The sequence below is a fragment of the Ascaphus truei genome, chromosome 3, assembly GCF_040206685.1.
Source record: "Ascaphus truei isolate aAscTru1 chromosome 3, aAscTru1.hap1, whole genome shotgun sequence".
Taxonomy (NCBI): Eukaryota; Metazoa; Chordata; class Amphibia; order Anura; family Ascaphidae; genus Ascaphus; species Ascaphus truei.
In genome coordinates this window covers 84626786-84644427 of record NC_134485.1, presented here as the reverse complement: position 1 = coordinate 84644427, position 17642 = coordinate 84626786, and the positions used below count along the sequence as shown (strand labels likewise).

Sequence of the window (17642 nt, the reverse complement as noted above, 5' to 3'; positions counted from 1 at the left end):
GCCATTAAGGCCTAAAATGTTGCTGTCATATGTGCTTGCTATATTATATGGGGGGGAAAGGTGAGGAGTACAAAATTTATTGATTGTACTCCAAAGAAAATTTCACTTAAATGCACTTCACTTTGTACTCCTCACCTTTTCTCTGATTCACTTCAGTTCACAGTTGCACCTATTTTCATTTATAATTATCGATTGCAAATTTTGATTATTATTTTTCATACCACAATTAGTATGGTTTAGTTGATCACTTCCTACCCCTCTTTTGTTCTATATTATATGGGCATAAAATATAAAAACACCTAAACAGCGGCAGATTTGAAAATCCGCTGTGGCGTCCGCCTCCTTGCTGTCGCCCACCTGAATCGCAGCGTCAAATGATACCGCGGACGTCACCAACGCGACGGCGCCTATGGTAACGTGACATCATTTGGCGCCGTGTTGCCATGACAAGGCGCTACCTGACGCCCGCTGCATAATTTTGCCACTGCGATTCGAAAGTAGCAGGCGGCCGCAACAAGCTATGTGCCTTCCCATTAGGCCCGATTAACCCGAGAGCGCGGCAAATGTATATGGAGGCGGAAATTTTTGCCGCCCTAGGCCCGGACCTAATGGAAAGTCCGCCACTGCACATGATGGGGAAAACATATCTCTGCCCTGTAGAGATTACAATAGAAGTGTTGGGATACTTACTGTGCGTAGGAGATGACGCAGTGCCTGACCATGATGGTTGCTAGGGGCCTTAGTGGGTGTATTGCGCTGTAGTCGCGAGTCATTCAACAGTCTATAAATGGGAATTGAAGGTAGGGGGAGAAGGTACAAAAGACTGCAATAATGTTGTATAAGCAGTGTTCGACAAACCTATACATTTGCATGCCCCGGGCTAGTGGATTTAACATCGTGGCGAGCTCCTATTGGCCCAAGCAGCACACGTGTGGTACTAGGTGGCGAGTAGATTTTTTTGTTCGGCGAGTAGATTTTTTGGTGATTTGTCGACCACTGTTATAATCATTGCCATTTATCAATGCCCACACTATACAAGATAACTGCTAGAAAAATCCACTAAAAAACATTTGTGTCTTCCGATTTTAGCGATCTAAATCGGACCGTTTTTGTGGAAATCTGTTCTACTGTTTTACTCAAGATCACAAAAGTCAGAAATGTTTATGTATTTTTATCTATTTCATTTGAAAAAAACTACAGCACTAAATTCCACTGAATTTGGATAATTATTAATTAATTGGATTCATTATTGCAAGGCTTTAACACCAACATTTCTGAGCCAAAAACGACACGCACATGAAAATGTTGACTTTGCAATACATCTAGTAGACTTGTAACCATATTCGCATGGCTGTATATACAGCTGAACCTCATTATAACTGGGATTGCGGGAAAAAATGGCTGCCGCGATCAGGGCTTCCACGTCCGCCAGAGAGGGAGAGCTGGAATAATTCTCCCAGCTGTCCCAGACCACCCACCGGCCGGTGGACTGAAGAATGAATGCCGCACGAACGCCTGACGTCACTTCTGCGTGTACTATATGTCGTGTAGTAAAAGAAGCGTGTTGGTGAGAGAGAGAGAAGGGGGCAGGGAAGTGCATGATATCGACTGATTCCTGCTTGGGCGGTGACGTCAGCCAGCGCCGCCCCTCCTGTCAGTCAGCTGGGAGAACAGGCTGTCGCCGTGACGTTCGGGGGGTGTGCAGAGGTCACTGCAGGTCACATGGAGGCTGCCTGTACCTGCGGGTCAGTGTGGCTGTGGAATGGATATGGGTGCTGCCTGGTCAATGCAGGAAAAAAGTGTGTGTGTCAGTCACCTACCTCGCCTGGTCCCTTCCAGCTCAAAGGATCCATCCTATGATTTGTCCTCTTAGAATTGCTAAAAACCCTAAGGATGGCAGCGCCCTTTGTTTACCTCGGCCTCCTTCCCAGCTGCTGCTTTCTGTCTTGTAGAGCGGCTTTTAAAGGGCACATGGGTCAGGAAAAGATGTAGGTTTCTTGCATTAGCGTGCTTCTCTTTCTTTAGAATGGGCTTCGTTTCCATGCTAGAATCGTGGAAGAACTCGGCGGTCACTGCTCCTCTGAAAAAACTCCAACCAAGCGCATAAAATAAAAAACTTTATTTAATCAAAAGAAAAGACATCCACAGGGACTGTGAACACTCTGACGCGTTTCGTCCTATGGTAAGGACTTTATCAAAGAGTAAAACCCTTCTCACCAACTACTCCCTAAATAGGCAGTGCTGTGAATCTATTGGACGTGATAGTCACGTGAGTTAAACACACACCTGTAGATGTAACTACAGAAACAGAAACAAATCACAACTTGGATTCTAACAGCATGCTATCAGAGAGGATACTTAAGCATACAATAGAAACGCAATGTAACAAAATTAACGATACACTTTAAATACTAAGATATACTAAACAAGACACACAAAAATGGTTTAAAAACAAAGACTCTGTGATGTCAAAAGAAAAATACTGTGACCGCAACCCTTAATCTCACATATATACATATAGTAATATTTTTCTTTTCTTTAGACATCACAGTCTTTGTTTTTAAACCCTTTTTTGTGTCTTGTTTAGTATATCTTACTATATAAAGTGTGTCATTAATTTTGTTACATTGTGTTTCTATTGTATGCTTAAGTATCCTCTCTGATAGCATGCTGTTAGAATCCAAGTTGTGATTTGTTTCTGTAGTTACATCTACAGGTGTGTGTTTAACTCACGTGACTATCTCATCCAATAGATTCACAGCACTGCCTATTTAGGGAGTAGTTGGTGAGAAGGGTTTTACTCTTTGATAAAGTCCTTACCATAGGACGAAACGCGTCAGTGTTCACAGTCCCTGTGGATGTCTTTTTTCTTTTGATTAAATAAAGTTTTTTATTTTATGCGCTTGGTTGGAGTTTTTTTTCAGAGCAGCAGTGACCGCCGAGTTCTTCCACGATTCTTGTACTTCATACGGGCAGGAGCACGCCACCGGCAGCAGCAATCAGGAGCGCCACGCAGTTTTCTTTCAGCAGCACCCGGCAGTTTCTTAATCTGTCATGACGTGACATTGGCCAGCTGATCGATCCTCCTATACACCGGATGCAGGTGAGGCTAGCAGTCGCTGGATCTTTGATTTACTCTGGGGCTCTTCTCTGATGGGGCTCCTTTGTACCTCTACCAGTAATGCTATACAGCCCCCCATCCAGGTTTAAATCGTTTCATTATGGAGGTAGTTTCATGGACATAGTGGTATTTATCCTGTTGCTGCGGTGATTAACTCTGATATCTACGGACCTATATATCTGCTGAGTTTGTAGCATCAGCTACTCAGGGTTCATTCTCTGTTTTTTTTCGTTTCCATGCTAAGCTGCATTCTTTTTCTGCTTCAGTTGTACCCTTCTTGCCCTTTGTAGTGCTGAACAGGGCCATCACTTTTTCTTGGTTTAGAATGTGCAAGCTAATGTCACCTGTAAACTGTTGTTTAATACTTTGAATAAATAGATTACTCAGGCAGTTTTTGTGCATACTGATGTTGATTGCCATGCTTTTTGAAATTTCCATAACTGCATTCATTCATATCCAAATGCAGATGTTTGTTTCATCAAATAACATAGGAGAGGACACTAATACTAAACTACTACGTAGATGGGTAAAAAGAATAAAGCAGGCACACCAAATGTCTTTACTAGTGTGTGTGTGTGTATATATATATATATATATATATATATATATATATATATATATATATATATATATATATATATATATATATATATATATATATATATATATATATATATATATATATATATATATATATATACACATATATATACATATATACACATATATATATATATATATATATATATATATATACATATAGTGTGTGTGTATATCTAGAGATCTATATATATCTCAATCATTAGGGGGGGGGGGGGTTATATAGAAATCATGTGTGTCCGTACATTCCTCTTGGCAAATCCTGGAAGTTAGCCCCAAAAAAACCGGGGCCACACTCACACCACGTTCTAAGCAGATCTGCGTTGTAGCGGATTGCGCTATAACGGTGTTGAACTGTACTTTATATACTGGATCTGAGGCAGTCGGGATATATATATATCACACAGCACTTCCACTGCAGCAAGGGATTCTGGGGAATGACATGCAAATGAGCACACAGTGCCACCTTTTGTCTCAAGCTCACATTACATGAACAACCCTTAAGCCAATGCATGCTGCTTTAAACACAGCTTTTAAACATGACCTGGGATGAGATAATGTGAGCTTGAGACAAAAGGTGGCAGGCACTGTGTTCTCATTTGCATGTCATTCCCCAGAATCCCTTGTTGCAGTGGAAGTGCTGTGCGGGGTGATAATGGTGAAAGGCGGGGTTGCAGACCTGTCTAAGACATGCAAATGAGCATACAGTAATATTTCCATTTGCTCTATATATCGTGAAAGCTGTAAAAATGTTACAACAAAAAATTCAGTTATCAAAATGAGTTTATTCCGTGTACACAGGAGAAAGCTTCTATAAAAAAATCTCTAACCGGTAATATGGTATAAGATACATTTATACCCTAAAAACTAAAACATACGCCCCTTTATGAGGTCGCTTGTGCGTCATAAAAATAACGTAATTGTAAATAAAGAAACAAAATGAATATATGTAAATCAGCAAAAATGATTACATCAGCTTCAGTAACGTTTCCTCTACATAATTATTGATACTTTGTTTCAAGGTTACAATGTGAGAAACTGTGCTTATCTCAGACTCTAGCTAATTCTACCAAGGTTTCTCATTATTTTCTGGACCTTCCTCTACCTCCCCATCACTCCCACATACTCGTTCCCCATCACCTCATTATTTGCAGCTGGTAAAAGATACAACGAATCCACTGAGAGTCCATAAACATTTCTGCTTTCTCGCGTTCACACAGACAAGCTTCACAGAAATCAGCACATTACAAGATGGAAGACAGACACAACGTATAACAAATTGAATGACATACAAAACTTATAGCAAACAAGACAAAATGGCTGACAAGACTAGTCTGCCTAATGGCTGCTGAGATTTGAGTGCTGTTTACGTTAGACTCCCTTAATGTCCAATTTTCTCAACATTCTCCATACATACATACATACATACATACATACATACATACATACATACATACATACACATCATATTCCTATGGGGTACCTAAATACAGTTGTTTGGATAGATTTCCCCTGCCAGGGTGGCTCTGCCTTGTAAAACATTTGCGTCATTGTGTTTGAAATGAGTAATTCAGACAGTACAGTGCTGGCGTGTGCTCCCAGACCTCCCACTACCCTTGGTTTTCTTTGTTCATTAGATGACAAGAAAGAGCTGGGTGCAGCGCGCAGAAGCCAGTATTATATGAAGTATGGAAACCCAAACTACGGCGGCATGAAGGGGATTCTCAGCAACTCCTGGTGAGCTTAATGTTCGGCTGTGTAAATTTCATATCCTCCAGCATTTCAGATATAAAACTAGGTACACATGAGTTGATGATTTCCCCACCACCCCTCTCCTATACCCTAAACCCTCCTCCTAATGCCCCCAACCCACTATTATAATGACCCGCATTATTTGGAAGCCGCTCCCTACCTCCACTTTATAAGGGCAGCTGCAGGCTGAGCCTGCTGCTGGGGCCCCTAGGTGCAGCGCTCTCCCGGAGACGAGGGACACCTGGTGCTGCGGCTTCTGCTGCATTCTCTCTGTGACCATTGGTCTTCCAGAGTCTTCGGCTTATGTCTGCTTGATGATGTCCGTGTAAACATTGCAGGAAGAAGAGATACCATTCCCGTCGCACGCAGAGGGATGTAACAAAGAAGCAAACTTTTATCGGTGATGATGTTGGGATAGCTCCAGCATATAAGCACCTACATTCGGGTAATATGACGATCTCTTATGCTCCTAGGCCAGTTGCAGACTAGTACATGAGACAAACCAGAGTCCGGCTCAGAAAACCTAGTGTGAAAAGGAAATTGTGAATGTGTGTGGTCTTGCATGGCAGCCTCTTCAGCCAGTGCAGTGGTTAAGGTGTTGTGAATAGGAGTCTTCCCGTAATATTTATTAGAACCTGGGCCATGAATTCAAAAATACAGGGTAAAGTGGAAAGGATGAACACATCTGCCAACACTGATGTGCCACCCACAGTGGTGTCTTAAAAAGAGGATATTCAGTCTTTTGAAAGCTATGTACACCTTCCCCCATATACAACCTCTGGTGATCTTTTTAGTGCTGTGGTCTCTGAAAGCATTCCGGATGGAAAATCAAGTTGCTTGAGAAGTTCAGAGAGTTCATTAAAACAGATCAGTGTGAAGATGGATAGATCTTTAGATCGCTGCCTGACTCATCTTACATTCAATAATTACCATTGCTGATTCTGTAAGCGCCAGCTAGGGTATCGACAGCCTTCTGCCCTGGGATCCTCACATGGTGGTCTTCAGGTATGGCGGCTGTTCAGAAATTCACATTTTATATAATTGTGTAATATGAGTGGATGCATTTATTGCCAACAGTTGTGTGTGAAAAGTGGCACAGGAGAAAGGAAAAATAACTGCACATACCCCATATAATATATGCACATAAGAAAATATGCATTTATATATCTTTTTGGGAGGTTGATTTCTGTAGCGTTAGGAAGCCCAAAAAATGTGTACAGTCCTTTTTTTTCTTTTTTTAAACCAAAAAGATTTATGAATTTCTTGCGATTCTGGAGCTTTTGGGAACAATTGTTAAAAACGGTGAAGCAGGCGTTGCACGGTGGAGTTCTTTCACTGTATTCCAGGTTCATTGTATTTTGCTTGTTTGGGCAGTTGCAACTTCTAACTTCCTCACTGCTGGAGTGGTGTGCATTATATTGACTTCTTATTGCCGTTAAGTTGGCTTTTTGTCTGGGTTGTAGGTCTAGTGAATGTTCCAGAGGAGCCCATAGAAGAAGAGGAAGAGGAGGAGGACATGGATGAGGATGATAGAGTGGTGGTGGAATATAGGGACGAGCTCCAGGCGTTCAAGCGTGATCGGGAAGGGGCACGGCGCTCCGCAGTCAGCACCTCCGACTCTGACGAGATGGATTATGACTTAGAGCTGAAGATGATTTCCACGCCCTCGCCCAAAAAGAGCATGAAGATGACCATGTACGCAGACGAGGTGGAGTCCCAGCTGAAGACCATAAGGTAAGATCCCACCTGTGGACTTGTAAAAAAATCGGGAGTGGGACACGTATCACCAATGGAGAAAGAGGGGAAAAAACAACATAGAACAGTATTGCAGAACACATTAAGCCTTCAGTCAATCAATAACCTCCAATGGTTATACTCATGAATGGCAGGAAAATCAAGGGCATATCCCAAACTGACAAGTGTGGGTGATGATAAGCTTGGTACAGCAGAACTCAAAAGAAAGAGAAGGGAGACCAAAAATAGTGCAGATGGTACTATAAAAGAACAAACTCCCCTTATGAATGCATGAATGCATGCTTGCATAAGGGCAGTAAAAAAGACCAGAATTCAGATGACATCCCTCACGCTCCTCCCAGCACTGTTCCTCTTCTCTACTCTGGAAAGTGCTGCTTCCAAACGCCGGACTCTCTGCGTTTCGCTGTATGTCGCTTCTTCAGGAGTCTATGACCCCCACCCATACTTGCTGTACTATTTATACCCTCTTCCTACTTCACTTCAGCTGTTACTCTTATGCTGATTGTGGAGGATATTTGAAATGTATCCTGTTCCAGGGTTCTGAGTGAAGGGAGTGTATTTACCATCATTTTTTCTGAACCTACCTATTACTCACACTGGGGTTCATATATTCACATTTTCTAGGGATTTGTCACAATTATCACGTTTGTTATATTTTAGACACTTATGATGTATTTGTGTTTTTATAATGAATGCACTTTTAATCACTTTTTAAAAGATTAATTTAAATCATTCACAGCATTAGTGTTGGGCGCCACACTTTTTCTCTGTAATATCAACAGCAGCTAGATGTGCAATCTTGGCAGCATGGAAGAGTCACTTGGCTCCATCCCAACACTTAGGAATAGAAAGACTCGAGGAAATTATGACTTTGGAGAAGCGCACTGCTTTCCTAAAACATAGTTAAGAGTTTTAATAAGACATGGGATCCTAGGGATAGATGGTTACGTAAAGTCCATCTCCTCCTGCCTCCAAGGGCAGCCAGAAATGAGGGTAAGATTTAGAGGACCGACATGGTAGAGACTATATGAAGAAAAGGATGAGCTACATCAGGGATCTTTAGGATTAATTACTTTTATAAACTTGAATAGAATTTGAATTATGTTCCCACACACCCCCCGTCTATCCCTCTTTAATTTTCATCTCCATGACATGGTTTGTTTGGAATGGCTCAGAAGGTGATGTGAGATATTGGGAGAGAGGAGGCAAGGGAGACTGGGAACATAAGGCCTTGATTATAGTAGGTCCGGCTGTGCCCCTCGTGACGTCACACGCGCGAAACCTGCAACGCAGGCTGGAAGCATCGGGAGGGCCATGTCACGTGACGGTTTGCCCTCATTGGCTGAACCGCTCACGTGACACGGCCGTTGCGCGGCAATATCAATTTCAGATGCCTGCTCAAAATGTGTGCGGCGTTCCCACGTGCACTATGTGCGCGCTGCAATTATAATCACAGCCTAAGGAGAGCCTAAACTGATGGGGAATTAGAATGGACGTAGTGTGACAGATTGATTGGGAAAGAATAGTGATAGCGAGGGATTGGTCCAAAAACAAAAGGTTTGTTAGGGGTGAGGCACGAGATGGCTTCAGGATATTGAAGCAACAGAATGAGTGGCAGCATATGTTTTTTAAGGATCTCATCGGGCTAAGGAAATGGCGTTGTCTGCCAGACTTCTAGTGTACAGCACAGGGATGGACAAAAAATTAAAAATGTTGGCTCCTAAAAATTCTAGCGGGCGTCTCCGTTCTTGTTGTTCTTGTTGAGCGTCACATTTCTTGAGTCATTGCCCGTTTTAGTTACATTTCTGGAGGATGTGGTTTTGCTATATAAAGAATGTTTCCCGCTTGCTATGTAAAAGTAACTTCTAACTTCTTATGCCTCGTAGTGAGGGGGTGCAGTAACTATACAGCTGCGACTCTCCAAACTACATGCACCTAGATCACACGGCAGCTAATAGCTTCGGTGCCCATTTCAGATTAGTTCTCTAGGCAGCCAGGCCCCGTTTTACACACACACATTTGTATGGTTATCTAAATATATATGGTACAAATGCGGACAAAATGTTAAACTAGTCATTTTTCTGTCTTTAAATGTATCTCATATTGCAATAAGCTAGAGGCCCTTCCACTGTAAATGTTTACTGATCTGTCCACTTTGCCGTATGTGAATGTACAGTAACTCGTATAATATTAGGATCTTGCCTCCTGAGCATGTCCTGCTCTTTTAAAGAAATTTCTTTAGCATTAAAAAAAAAAAAAAAAGGATTTCTTTTTTTTCCAAGGTTACCGTGGTAACCTTTAAAATGCACTGAGCTCTGGGGAGAACACCATTTTAGCACCCGGTCACTTCATATTTCAAAAGCCTATCTCATGAACGAAGCATCAGTTAAAAAAAACAACACACTTTGGAAAGGTCTAGAAGAGTAGTTGGATGAAACAATGTAATGGGGGGGAAATCGCGATCCGTGTGTAAGTTCTGTTGCAATTGATGGAAGGATTCCGCTCACAGAACCATACCTGTTTGAAGAAATGAATCCGATTGTGTTAGTCCAGATATTCAGAATGCATCCATGATTAAAGATATAGGAAGAAAACATCCAGAGATGATAACTCCAATGAGTTATCATATTAGTGCATGTCTGGATACCAGCTTGTGAGGAAAACTAAAGCCTTCCCCTTTCCATAGGAATTCCTTGAAATCGGAAGGAAACTCCACGGGCAGCAGTGTGAAAAACCGCATCGGCAGCAAATCACATGCCGACAAGCCGGCCGATGTGCGACTGCTGCTGGAAGAGAAGAGGCAAAACACGGCAAGCAAGCAGTCCGGCAGTGTCCCAAAATCAGGTACCCGGAAGAATCTCTAAACTCCTCCTCATCCTTGTGCTATGAAAAGCATCCTCATGTCCGGCTACACACGGTTAAAAATCCATTTATTATATTAAAATGAGAACTTATATCAAGATAATTCAATGAGAATATGTTGTAAGAGTTAGAATTCATATGTAGCCAAAAGAGCTGAATTCTAGTGAAGGTTTGATGCATAACAGATGTTAGACGTTGGCTTGTGTGTAAGATTTCAAGGCCTAGTCTGAAGCCTGACAAATCTGGAGTTTTTGTCTGGAGTCGGTGATCAATAAATACAGAAGAACTCAGGTCACACACTCTCTTCTCCAAGACACCACTCTGCAAATAAGACCAGCAGCATGTGAGTGAACAAAGGTTTCTCCATCATTGCATCTGAGCACGTTTGTCATCATTGATTGAACTTCCACCTGTAAGTAACATTGGAAGAATAAACTAACTTTGTCTGCTGAACAACAATCTTCTTAAGTATTGGAATCTTTCTGAATAAGAAATAATAAGTGCAATAATTATTTAACAAACACAATACAGAAGACTTCTTTCTTTGTCCCTGTAGTAAGATAGTATGGAGACGGTCTGTTCGAGGAGAGAAAAAGGGAGAGGGGGTGTGTTTTCTCCCTTTGTTGCCTGTATTAACACCTCCGTCTCGGCTGTGTAATAAATGGCATCCATCACATCCTTTTTGTTCTGTTTCTTTGCAGACGTGCGGCAGAGACTGGGAAAGAGGCCACATTCCCCGGAAACACGTAAACCCGTGGCCAGTGTGCCCACATCCCGCAGAGAACCAGTGTCTGACGTGCACAGCCGCCTGGGGCTCCCTAAAGTGCAGGACGGGAAAGGCTTGTACTCTGACAGCAAGGAGAAGAAGAAATCGGGTACGGCCCAGATCCATAGAAGGCTGCCAAGCTTTAACCCTCATTTACTTCCATTCATATGAATAGGAGCTGATGCCTAAGGCCTTGCCCCCGCTGCCTGCTACAGCGTCCGCTGTGGTGGACGCTGCGCTCACGAGAGCCCTCCCCGCAATGGCGCCGGGCCCGCTGCGAGGGGGGGCCGCAGCGCTCGCGCGAGAGCTACTCCTGCTCTCAATAGAATTGAGAGCAGGAACTCGCGTCGAGCGGCTAGGCACGCCCCCCGGCGGTTCAGCCAATGAGGGCGAACCTGCCGGGTGACATCATGGCCGCGCCCCCGTCACTCCTCCGCCACGCGCCCCCCCCCCCCCGTCTCTGCTCCTGCAGTGAGCTGCAGACCGGGGAATCGCAGCCAAAAGTGCGGGCGCGCATTAGAGCGCCGTGACCGGGGCCTTAGCCTAAGATTTGTGCCTCAGAGTACATTGGCGTGAGACTAATAGACATCCCTTTTATTAAATCGGACAAATGTTCTATCCTGCCACCTCAAACATTAATCATTTGATTGCCCGCAGTAAGGGATCACTATCTTAAATTAATGAGTTGGCGTTTTCCTCACCACAAGTCTGTGATGTTAAATATAGATTATATCTTCGCACAGTGTTTAAACCACTTACCCGTAACCTTAGAAATGTATTGTGGGTACATTGGAAAAGAAATCGTAAACATAGAGTGATTTATCTGAAGACGTCGAAATATAAAACATAACGTCGAAATAAGATGAATCACTTTCCAACCAGTCCTAATGCCAATGTGCGTGACTTTACTGCTGGATACATGAGGTACGGGTGATGGCCAGACAACAGTATTGGAGAACTTCGGTTTTGCACAACTCTGTACACTCAGTCAGAGGGTAGATATAAAAAAGCTGCAGCAATGCAGCTCTGTTTACTTAACCTTAAGACCTTTCCCTGACAAATTTTTGTTTTCCTGCCCCTTTAGGAAGTTTGTGGAACCGTTTGGGAACGGCAACTAAAGAGAAAGACAAGCCGACTGAAGCGACAGAAAAAGTCACTCCTGCTCCGGAGGAGGACGACTCTGTGCTGCAGCAAGCCTGGGGTGCTCTGATCAAGGAGAAGGAGCAGATCCGCCAGAAGAAGAGCCGCCTGGACAACCTGCCTTCCCTGCAGATCGAAATCAGCCGGGAGAGCAGTTCTGGCTCCGACACAGACTCCTGATGGCTTAAAACCTCGGACACTTGAGACTATAGCTTCCGTAGCATGGCAGGAACTTAATTATGTGCCGGCTCTGCCTTTCAGAAAACCATTATTTTATATTGATAACCTGATACATGCCAGTAGCGGCAGCGGTGTTCTCGTCACGCAAACACGCTTCCTATAAAAAATAAAAAAAAGTAAAATCCCGGGGTTACTGGGGATTAAACAAGGTGTATTGGTTATGATTCGGTGTTGGCAGTTTCTTGCATTCTGTGTTACAGTATATACTGTGCGGAAGAAGTCTGGGTTCAATGAAACGCTTCAAATAAAATGCAGAAAAAGTATGTATACGCAACGTGTATCGTGTAGAAAGATGCAAACCTGAACATGGCAGCACACAGGAAATCTGTAACGGTCCAGTATTTGGTATAGTCTACCCTGTATTATTGCCATTTAGTCTTTTTGAGATCGATATTAAGCACACATGGTTATTGCCTTCTTTGAAAACATTCAAATGAGTTTCCCTTGATTGGCGTGGAGCCTGCCTTTAACGCTTAATGGAGGACCATAAATGGAAGTTTTTACGTGTGTGGAGAAGCTTCCCCTTTTAATATGACATTAGTACAGAATTGTTGGTCCGTTCATGTTTTGTGTATATATACTTGGAAACATTTGAATTCCTGAGTTACTTGCCTCCCATAGGTGCTTCAAGTAGCATGCCCAGCTGGGTAAACAGTATGGAAGCTTAAATCTCCAGCGGACCGCAGCTCATAGGAAGCAGTGATGTCGTCATCCGTCACAGCTTCCTATTGGCCCACGTGACTCGTGGGATTTACACTTCCGTGGAGCACTGGGAGTACTTCCGGAGGTATGCATCTCTGGAAGCAGGGGGGTCCCCGGAGCGGAAATGAATGGGGTTTAGCTCTGGAGAAGCAGGAGCCGTTTGATAAATTTGGACCATAATGCTTTGAACTTGGAAGAGAGTTGGCATGTGCTCTTTATTCATTCGCCTGGAAGGATGAAGGCTGTGATCCTCATTTATTTTATTAAATGCAATAAGGACTGAACATGGCACTCTGCTCTGTCTTGTTCTCACATAAGGCCACTAGGTGGCGGAAGAAACACAGAAATCGGCTGTACAAATGTTGGCTCTCTTGCAAAGGTTACACACTTTCCTAATGGTGGTTTGTAGAAGTGGAGTAGGAAAAGATTCCTATTATTAACTAGGCCTGTTCCTAACCATCATCGTATATATGCTAAGGAGGAGAGGCAGAGTTTTACTGGTTGTATTAGGGCAGTGTAGGTAATATATTTCATAGTTTTTTTGTTTTCTTTTAGATATACTTACAACACTGGAGACGTCGCAAGTCGTCTCTTCAGTCAGTCCTTATAAAACATTAGGCTAGTTAACTGAAGCTCGCATTCATTATCTAGTGTCCCATTGTGCAAAGAACCAAGGTATGTTCCAGCACAGAACACATGGAAACATTCCACCGTTGCCCTTGTGTCTGGATTCTAACCGTTTCTTTGCCATGGGCTGTGGATGGCATATGAAGGCTTGTGCTACGTACAGTACTCGACACACTGGCGTTGCTGATAAGATTTCTTGTTTGTATTGCTTAGCATGATGGTCTGTTTCTGATCTGAGCCAAAACGAGGGCCTTGACAATGTGAATTGTGTGACTCCCGATAGAAGAGGCAGTCCCTCCTGGAACCACAATGCACTAGTGGCTTCTTAAATGTTCATGTACGTTATTGAAAACCTCCCAGATTAATTTGTATGAATGTTTTTAACTCCATGCATTCAGTTTTTACAATCATTATTTGTGTACTTCAAAATGGACAGCTACATTGATTTTTGTATTTAAAGCAATTATGCCATTTAAAAGCCAGTCTGAGGAAAGTGTAGAAGTTTCTGAAAAGCATGAATTTCATAGGGCCCAGTAAACTGTTTCGTTTAAAAAAAAAAAAAAAAAATCACAGAACGAATAAGGAAAAAAAAATGTAGATGTGATTGCTAATTTCTAAGAAAGCTGAATGTGAAGTGGTGTCCCCCTCTCTCCCCCAAGACTGATGCTTTAACCCTTCTTGTGCTCGTTGAACATCACTGCCACAGCACTGAGGCAAAGTATTGGTTTACATTTAAGCATACTGTATGGCGTGATAATTGGAGCAGGCAGGAAAATAGCGTGCAGCGAAGTTTGGATAAAGTGACCTTGGTCATGTGACCTGCTAATGTCACCAGTGTCAGGATGTTGGTTTTGTTGCGTTTTGCTCTCTGCTGTCAACTACTCCAGAGCAATTTGCATAATCTCATTCTGCGGCTGAAGGGGCTTTTTTCCTAGCGACACACTGAAACAATACAAACTTCACCCTAATTTGAGGTTGCAAATTGGAGCCTTGCCGAAATGCCAACAGATCCACCCTGGGGATTTAGGTTTTGCTCACTGCAGCGTCTGTCGAACATCTGATAATCCTGGCCAAAACATTGCAGTACCTTTGTTACCATTGCGGCAAACAAGTTGCAGTCCTGACATGATCCAACGATTAACCTGTAGGCGGGGTAAATCTAGAGAATTATTTCTTTAACAGTATGTGGGTCTGATTATTATTTTTTCGTGCATACGTGAGCATGATGATTGGTTATGTTCACGTTTATTATTGAACATAATCTTGTAACTTCAATTCATACCCATCCCTTACTTGCTCTGTGATGATCCTAATTGGGCAGGTTGCTTTATCTCCATATGCTGCAGGCCAGGAAACATTGGGACGTATGTGGGTTTTTAGGGCATGTAAGGGGGTGACGGCAGACAACCCTCCCACATCGGGATGCCCACAAGTGCTGTAAGGTGGTGGTGCAATGTCTGTCCCTTGCTACTGCAGCTTTTCTGGTATTGCAATGTATTCCCTTCAATGAGCTGGTAATGAACCCCACTGCTGTGGTAGGGCCATGGATGACCTGAGTTGCTATTCTTTATATTGGTTCTTCATTGGTAAATGCTGTTTTTGTCGGGGGACAATCTGTCTTGAATATAACCAAGTTTAAAGCAAAGATTTTTGGCTGCTTTTTTCCTTTTTGGTTAAGGAAGTGTTTCTTGTCCGAATAGGGGATGGGTTTCAGTCAAGTGGCTTACCCATAGCCCACCGGGTCATGGTTAGAGACCATAAAGTAAGGGAGGGGGAGAGAGTGAGTTTTTGCCTGTGCAAACACTTGTTGGAACACGGTGATCTGAAACAAAAGGGAATACTTTTATGAAATCAAGCCAGATCTACGCTCCCTGTGTTTGCTACACAAGACGTGAATGTACTCGAGTGGTATTCAGGTTTGCAAACAAACTTTAGAAATTATTTGAAAATACTTTTAGGTGCCATGGGAGTGGTTACCCAGATTTAACCCTTTTAAAACGTGACCGCCATGGTTTATTTTGGCTTCTGAGCGCACTGCACCTTTTAGCTGCCATGTTTCAATCTGCTAATGCCGCCATCCCATGTAAACACCCTAGAAACACCACTCGTGACAGGCATGATTTATGGTAGCACCGTTTATTACTCCACTAGGAAAGAAATACAGACAATGATTTATTTCACAAATACAACTCTACCTCATGATGTAGTGCTGTCCAAAGTAGCCAATGTGTATTGTATTCTGCAGTGGTTGACGTGCACAACTCCCAGTCTTCAAGCCGCCCCCCCCCCCCCCGGCCCCAATAGGTCAGATTTTCAGGATATCCCTGCTTCAGCACAGGTGACTCAGAGGCTGAGACTAAGCCACCTGTGCTGAAGCAGGGATTGATTGAGCCACCTGTGCTGAAGCTGGAATAGCCTGAAAATGTGACCTGTTGGGGGGCTTGACTGCAGTTTAGCACCCCTGGCTTAAAGTACTGTCAGATTTGGCTTCATTTGATGAATCATTTTTCTGGTGTGCTCCCGTCGGCCCGTGTCTGTCCTGGCTAATAGCTTGAGTGCCCACCATGTGCCCTGATAGCAAACAGTAGCTGCCACAGTTTTTTCATCTTTAGCAATTCAGTCTTTGGGGAAATGTAAAGAATTTGATGGATCTTACATTTAAAGAAATGTTTTCACAAGTTGTCTTGTGTGTTATGTTCACACCTTCCCTGTGAAATCCTCCAACATTGTTCTGTTCTGAGAACTATTGATAGATAAACCATTTGTTGTGGATTCTCTTTAATTGGTATTTACTTTATTGCAAACGCTGGTGAAACCAGGTGACATTTCCAGATACTTTAGGTTGCATGACTAGCCAAAGTGCATGACCAATTAAACAGAAGCAAATGGTATGTATGTATGTATGCATCACCCTTTTCCCTCCCCTCTTACGGGAGATTTGCCTGTTACGTGTACTCTGGTGCTGTGTAGCTCACCTGCCGTAGGCCAGGAAGCCTGAGTCTCTGCGGTTGTAGCGGGAATAGCAACGGGACATATCAGTACTTCCTCAGTGCAGCACCTCCATCCTGCAGGGTAGCCGCCGGGGGCAGGTAATAGCCCCTGCAGGAACCCCCTTTTCCAGTAATAATACAGAGGCGTGGAACCGTTCATAATTTATTTGGCGAGTCAGGACCCGATTCCATCTCTGGCAAGAGAGTTACTCACACGACCACATAATATCTTCCCTCGCATCTTGCATCGTTGTCAGTCCCTTGAGGCCCCTGATGCTAGTTACCATCCCCTTACATCCCACCCCACCTCACTCACTGGGGAGCAGGCTACATCCTGGAATTGTCTACTAAATTGGGGTTAGGAGCCTCATATATACCTGGGGACGGGTTAGTGACCCTGCCCCAAACTGGGCAGGTGTTAGAGGAGGTCCTTGTGTCACACCACACTACATGTGACCCATTAACACCCCCACCCCCCAGGCATGACGTTCCCAACTGCCATCTAGCTTGCACCTGGTTATGGCAACAATATTGCTAGTGTGCTGACGTATTCACATCCTGGCCATGTGGAGGGATTTAACCCTGACATTGCCTGCACTTACCAGGACTTACATGCCAGGGCCGAGAAACATAGCCTGGGGCACTCGGCTACGTATGTACGTATGTTTATTTATATAGCGACATTAATGTACATAGCGCTTCCCAGCAGTAATGCACATGACACAATAATAATATAAATACAAATAACACATAATGGGAAGAAGCGCTTCAGACATATGTGACATTTAGGAAAAGTAGTCCCTGCTCCGAAAAGCTTGCAATCTAATTGGTAGGTAGGAAGAACGTACCGAGAATGTAAGAGGGCGTTCTGTTGAGTGCGTCTGCAGATGGCCAAGGTATATGTATGAAGTGTAAAGTATCAGCCACGGACAGGGTTGCCACCTTCTACTGAAGGCCAACCCGGAGATTTTTTTTTTTTAAATATCACGCTTACCTCCAGCGGCGTGTCCCGGCATCTTCCCCCTGCAACTGTTCTCAATTTGGCTGCGCGGCGTCGCATTACATCATGATGTCACGTAGCAGCCCG

The 17642-nt window shown here is 43.4% G+C and overlaps 1 protein-coding gene across 6 annotated transcripts in view; it reads left to right on the top strand.

Moving 5' to 3' along the window:
- NCBP3 (nuclear cap binding subunit 3) overlaps positions 1 to 17642 on the top strand; it is a 58952-nt gene that overhangs the window by 40696 nt on the left and 614 nt on the right. For all 6 annotated transcript variants that reach the window (XM_075594455.1, XM_075594451.1, XM_075594456.1 and 3 more), the window contains 6 exons: positions 5359 to 5458; positions 5812 to 5918; positions 6937 to 7207; positions 9915 to 10072; positions 10792 to 10965; positions 11941 to 17642. The exon at positions 11941 to 17642 is cut by the window's right edge and continues 614 nt beyond it. In XM_075594455.1, the coding sequence (XP_075450570.1) occupies positions 5359 to 5458; positions 5812 to 5918; positions 6937 to 7207; positions 9915 to 10072; positions 10792 to 10965; positions 11941 to 12176 (1046 nt within the window). In that variant the 3' untranslated portion in view covers positions 12177 to 17642. The remainder of the gene's footprint in view (positions 1 to 5358; positions 5459 to 5811; positions 5919 to 6936; positions 7208 to 9914; positions 10073 to 10791; positions 10966 to 11940) is intronic.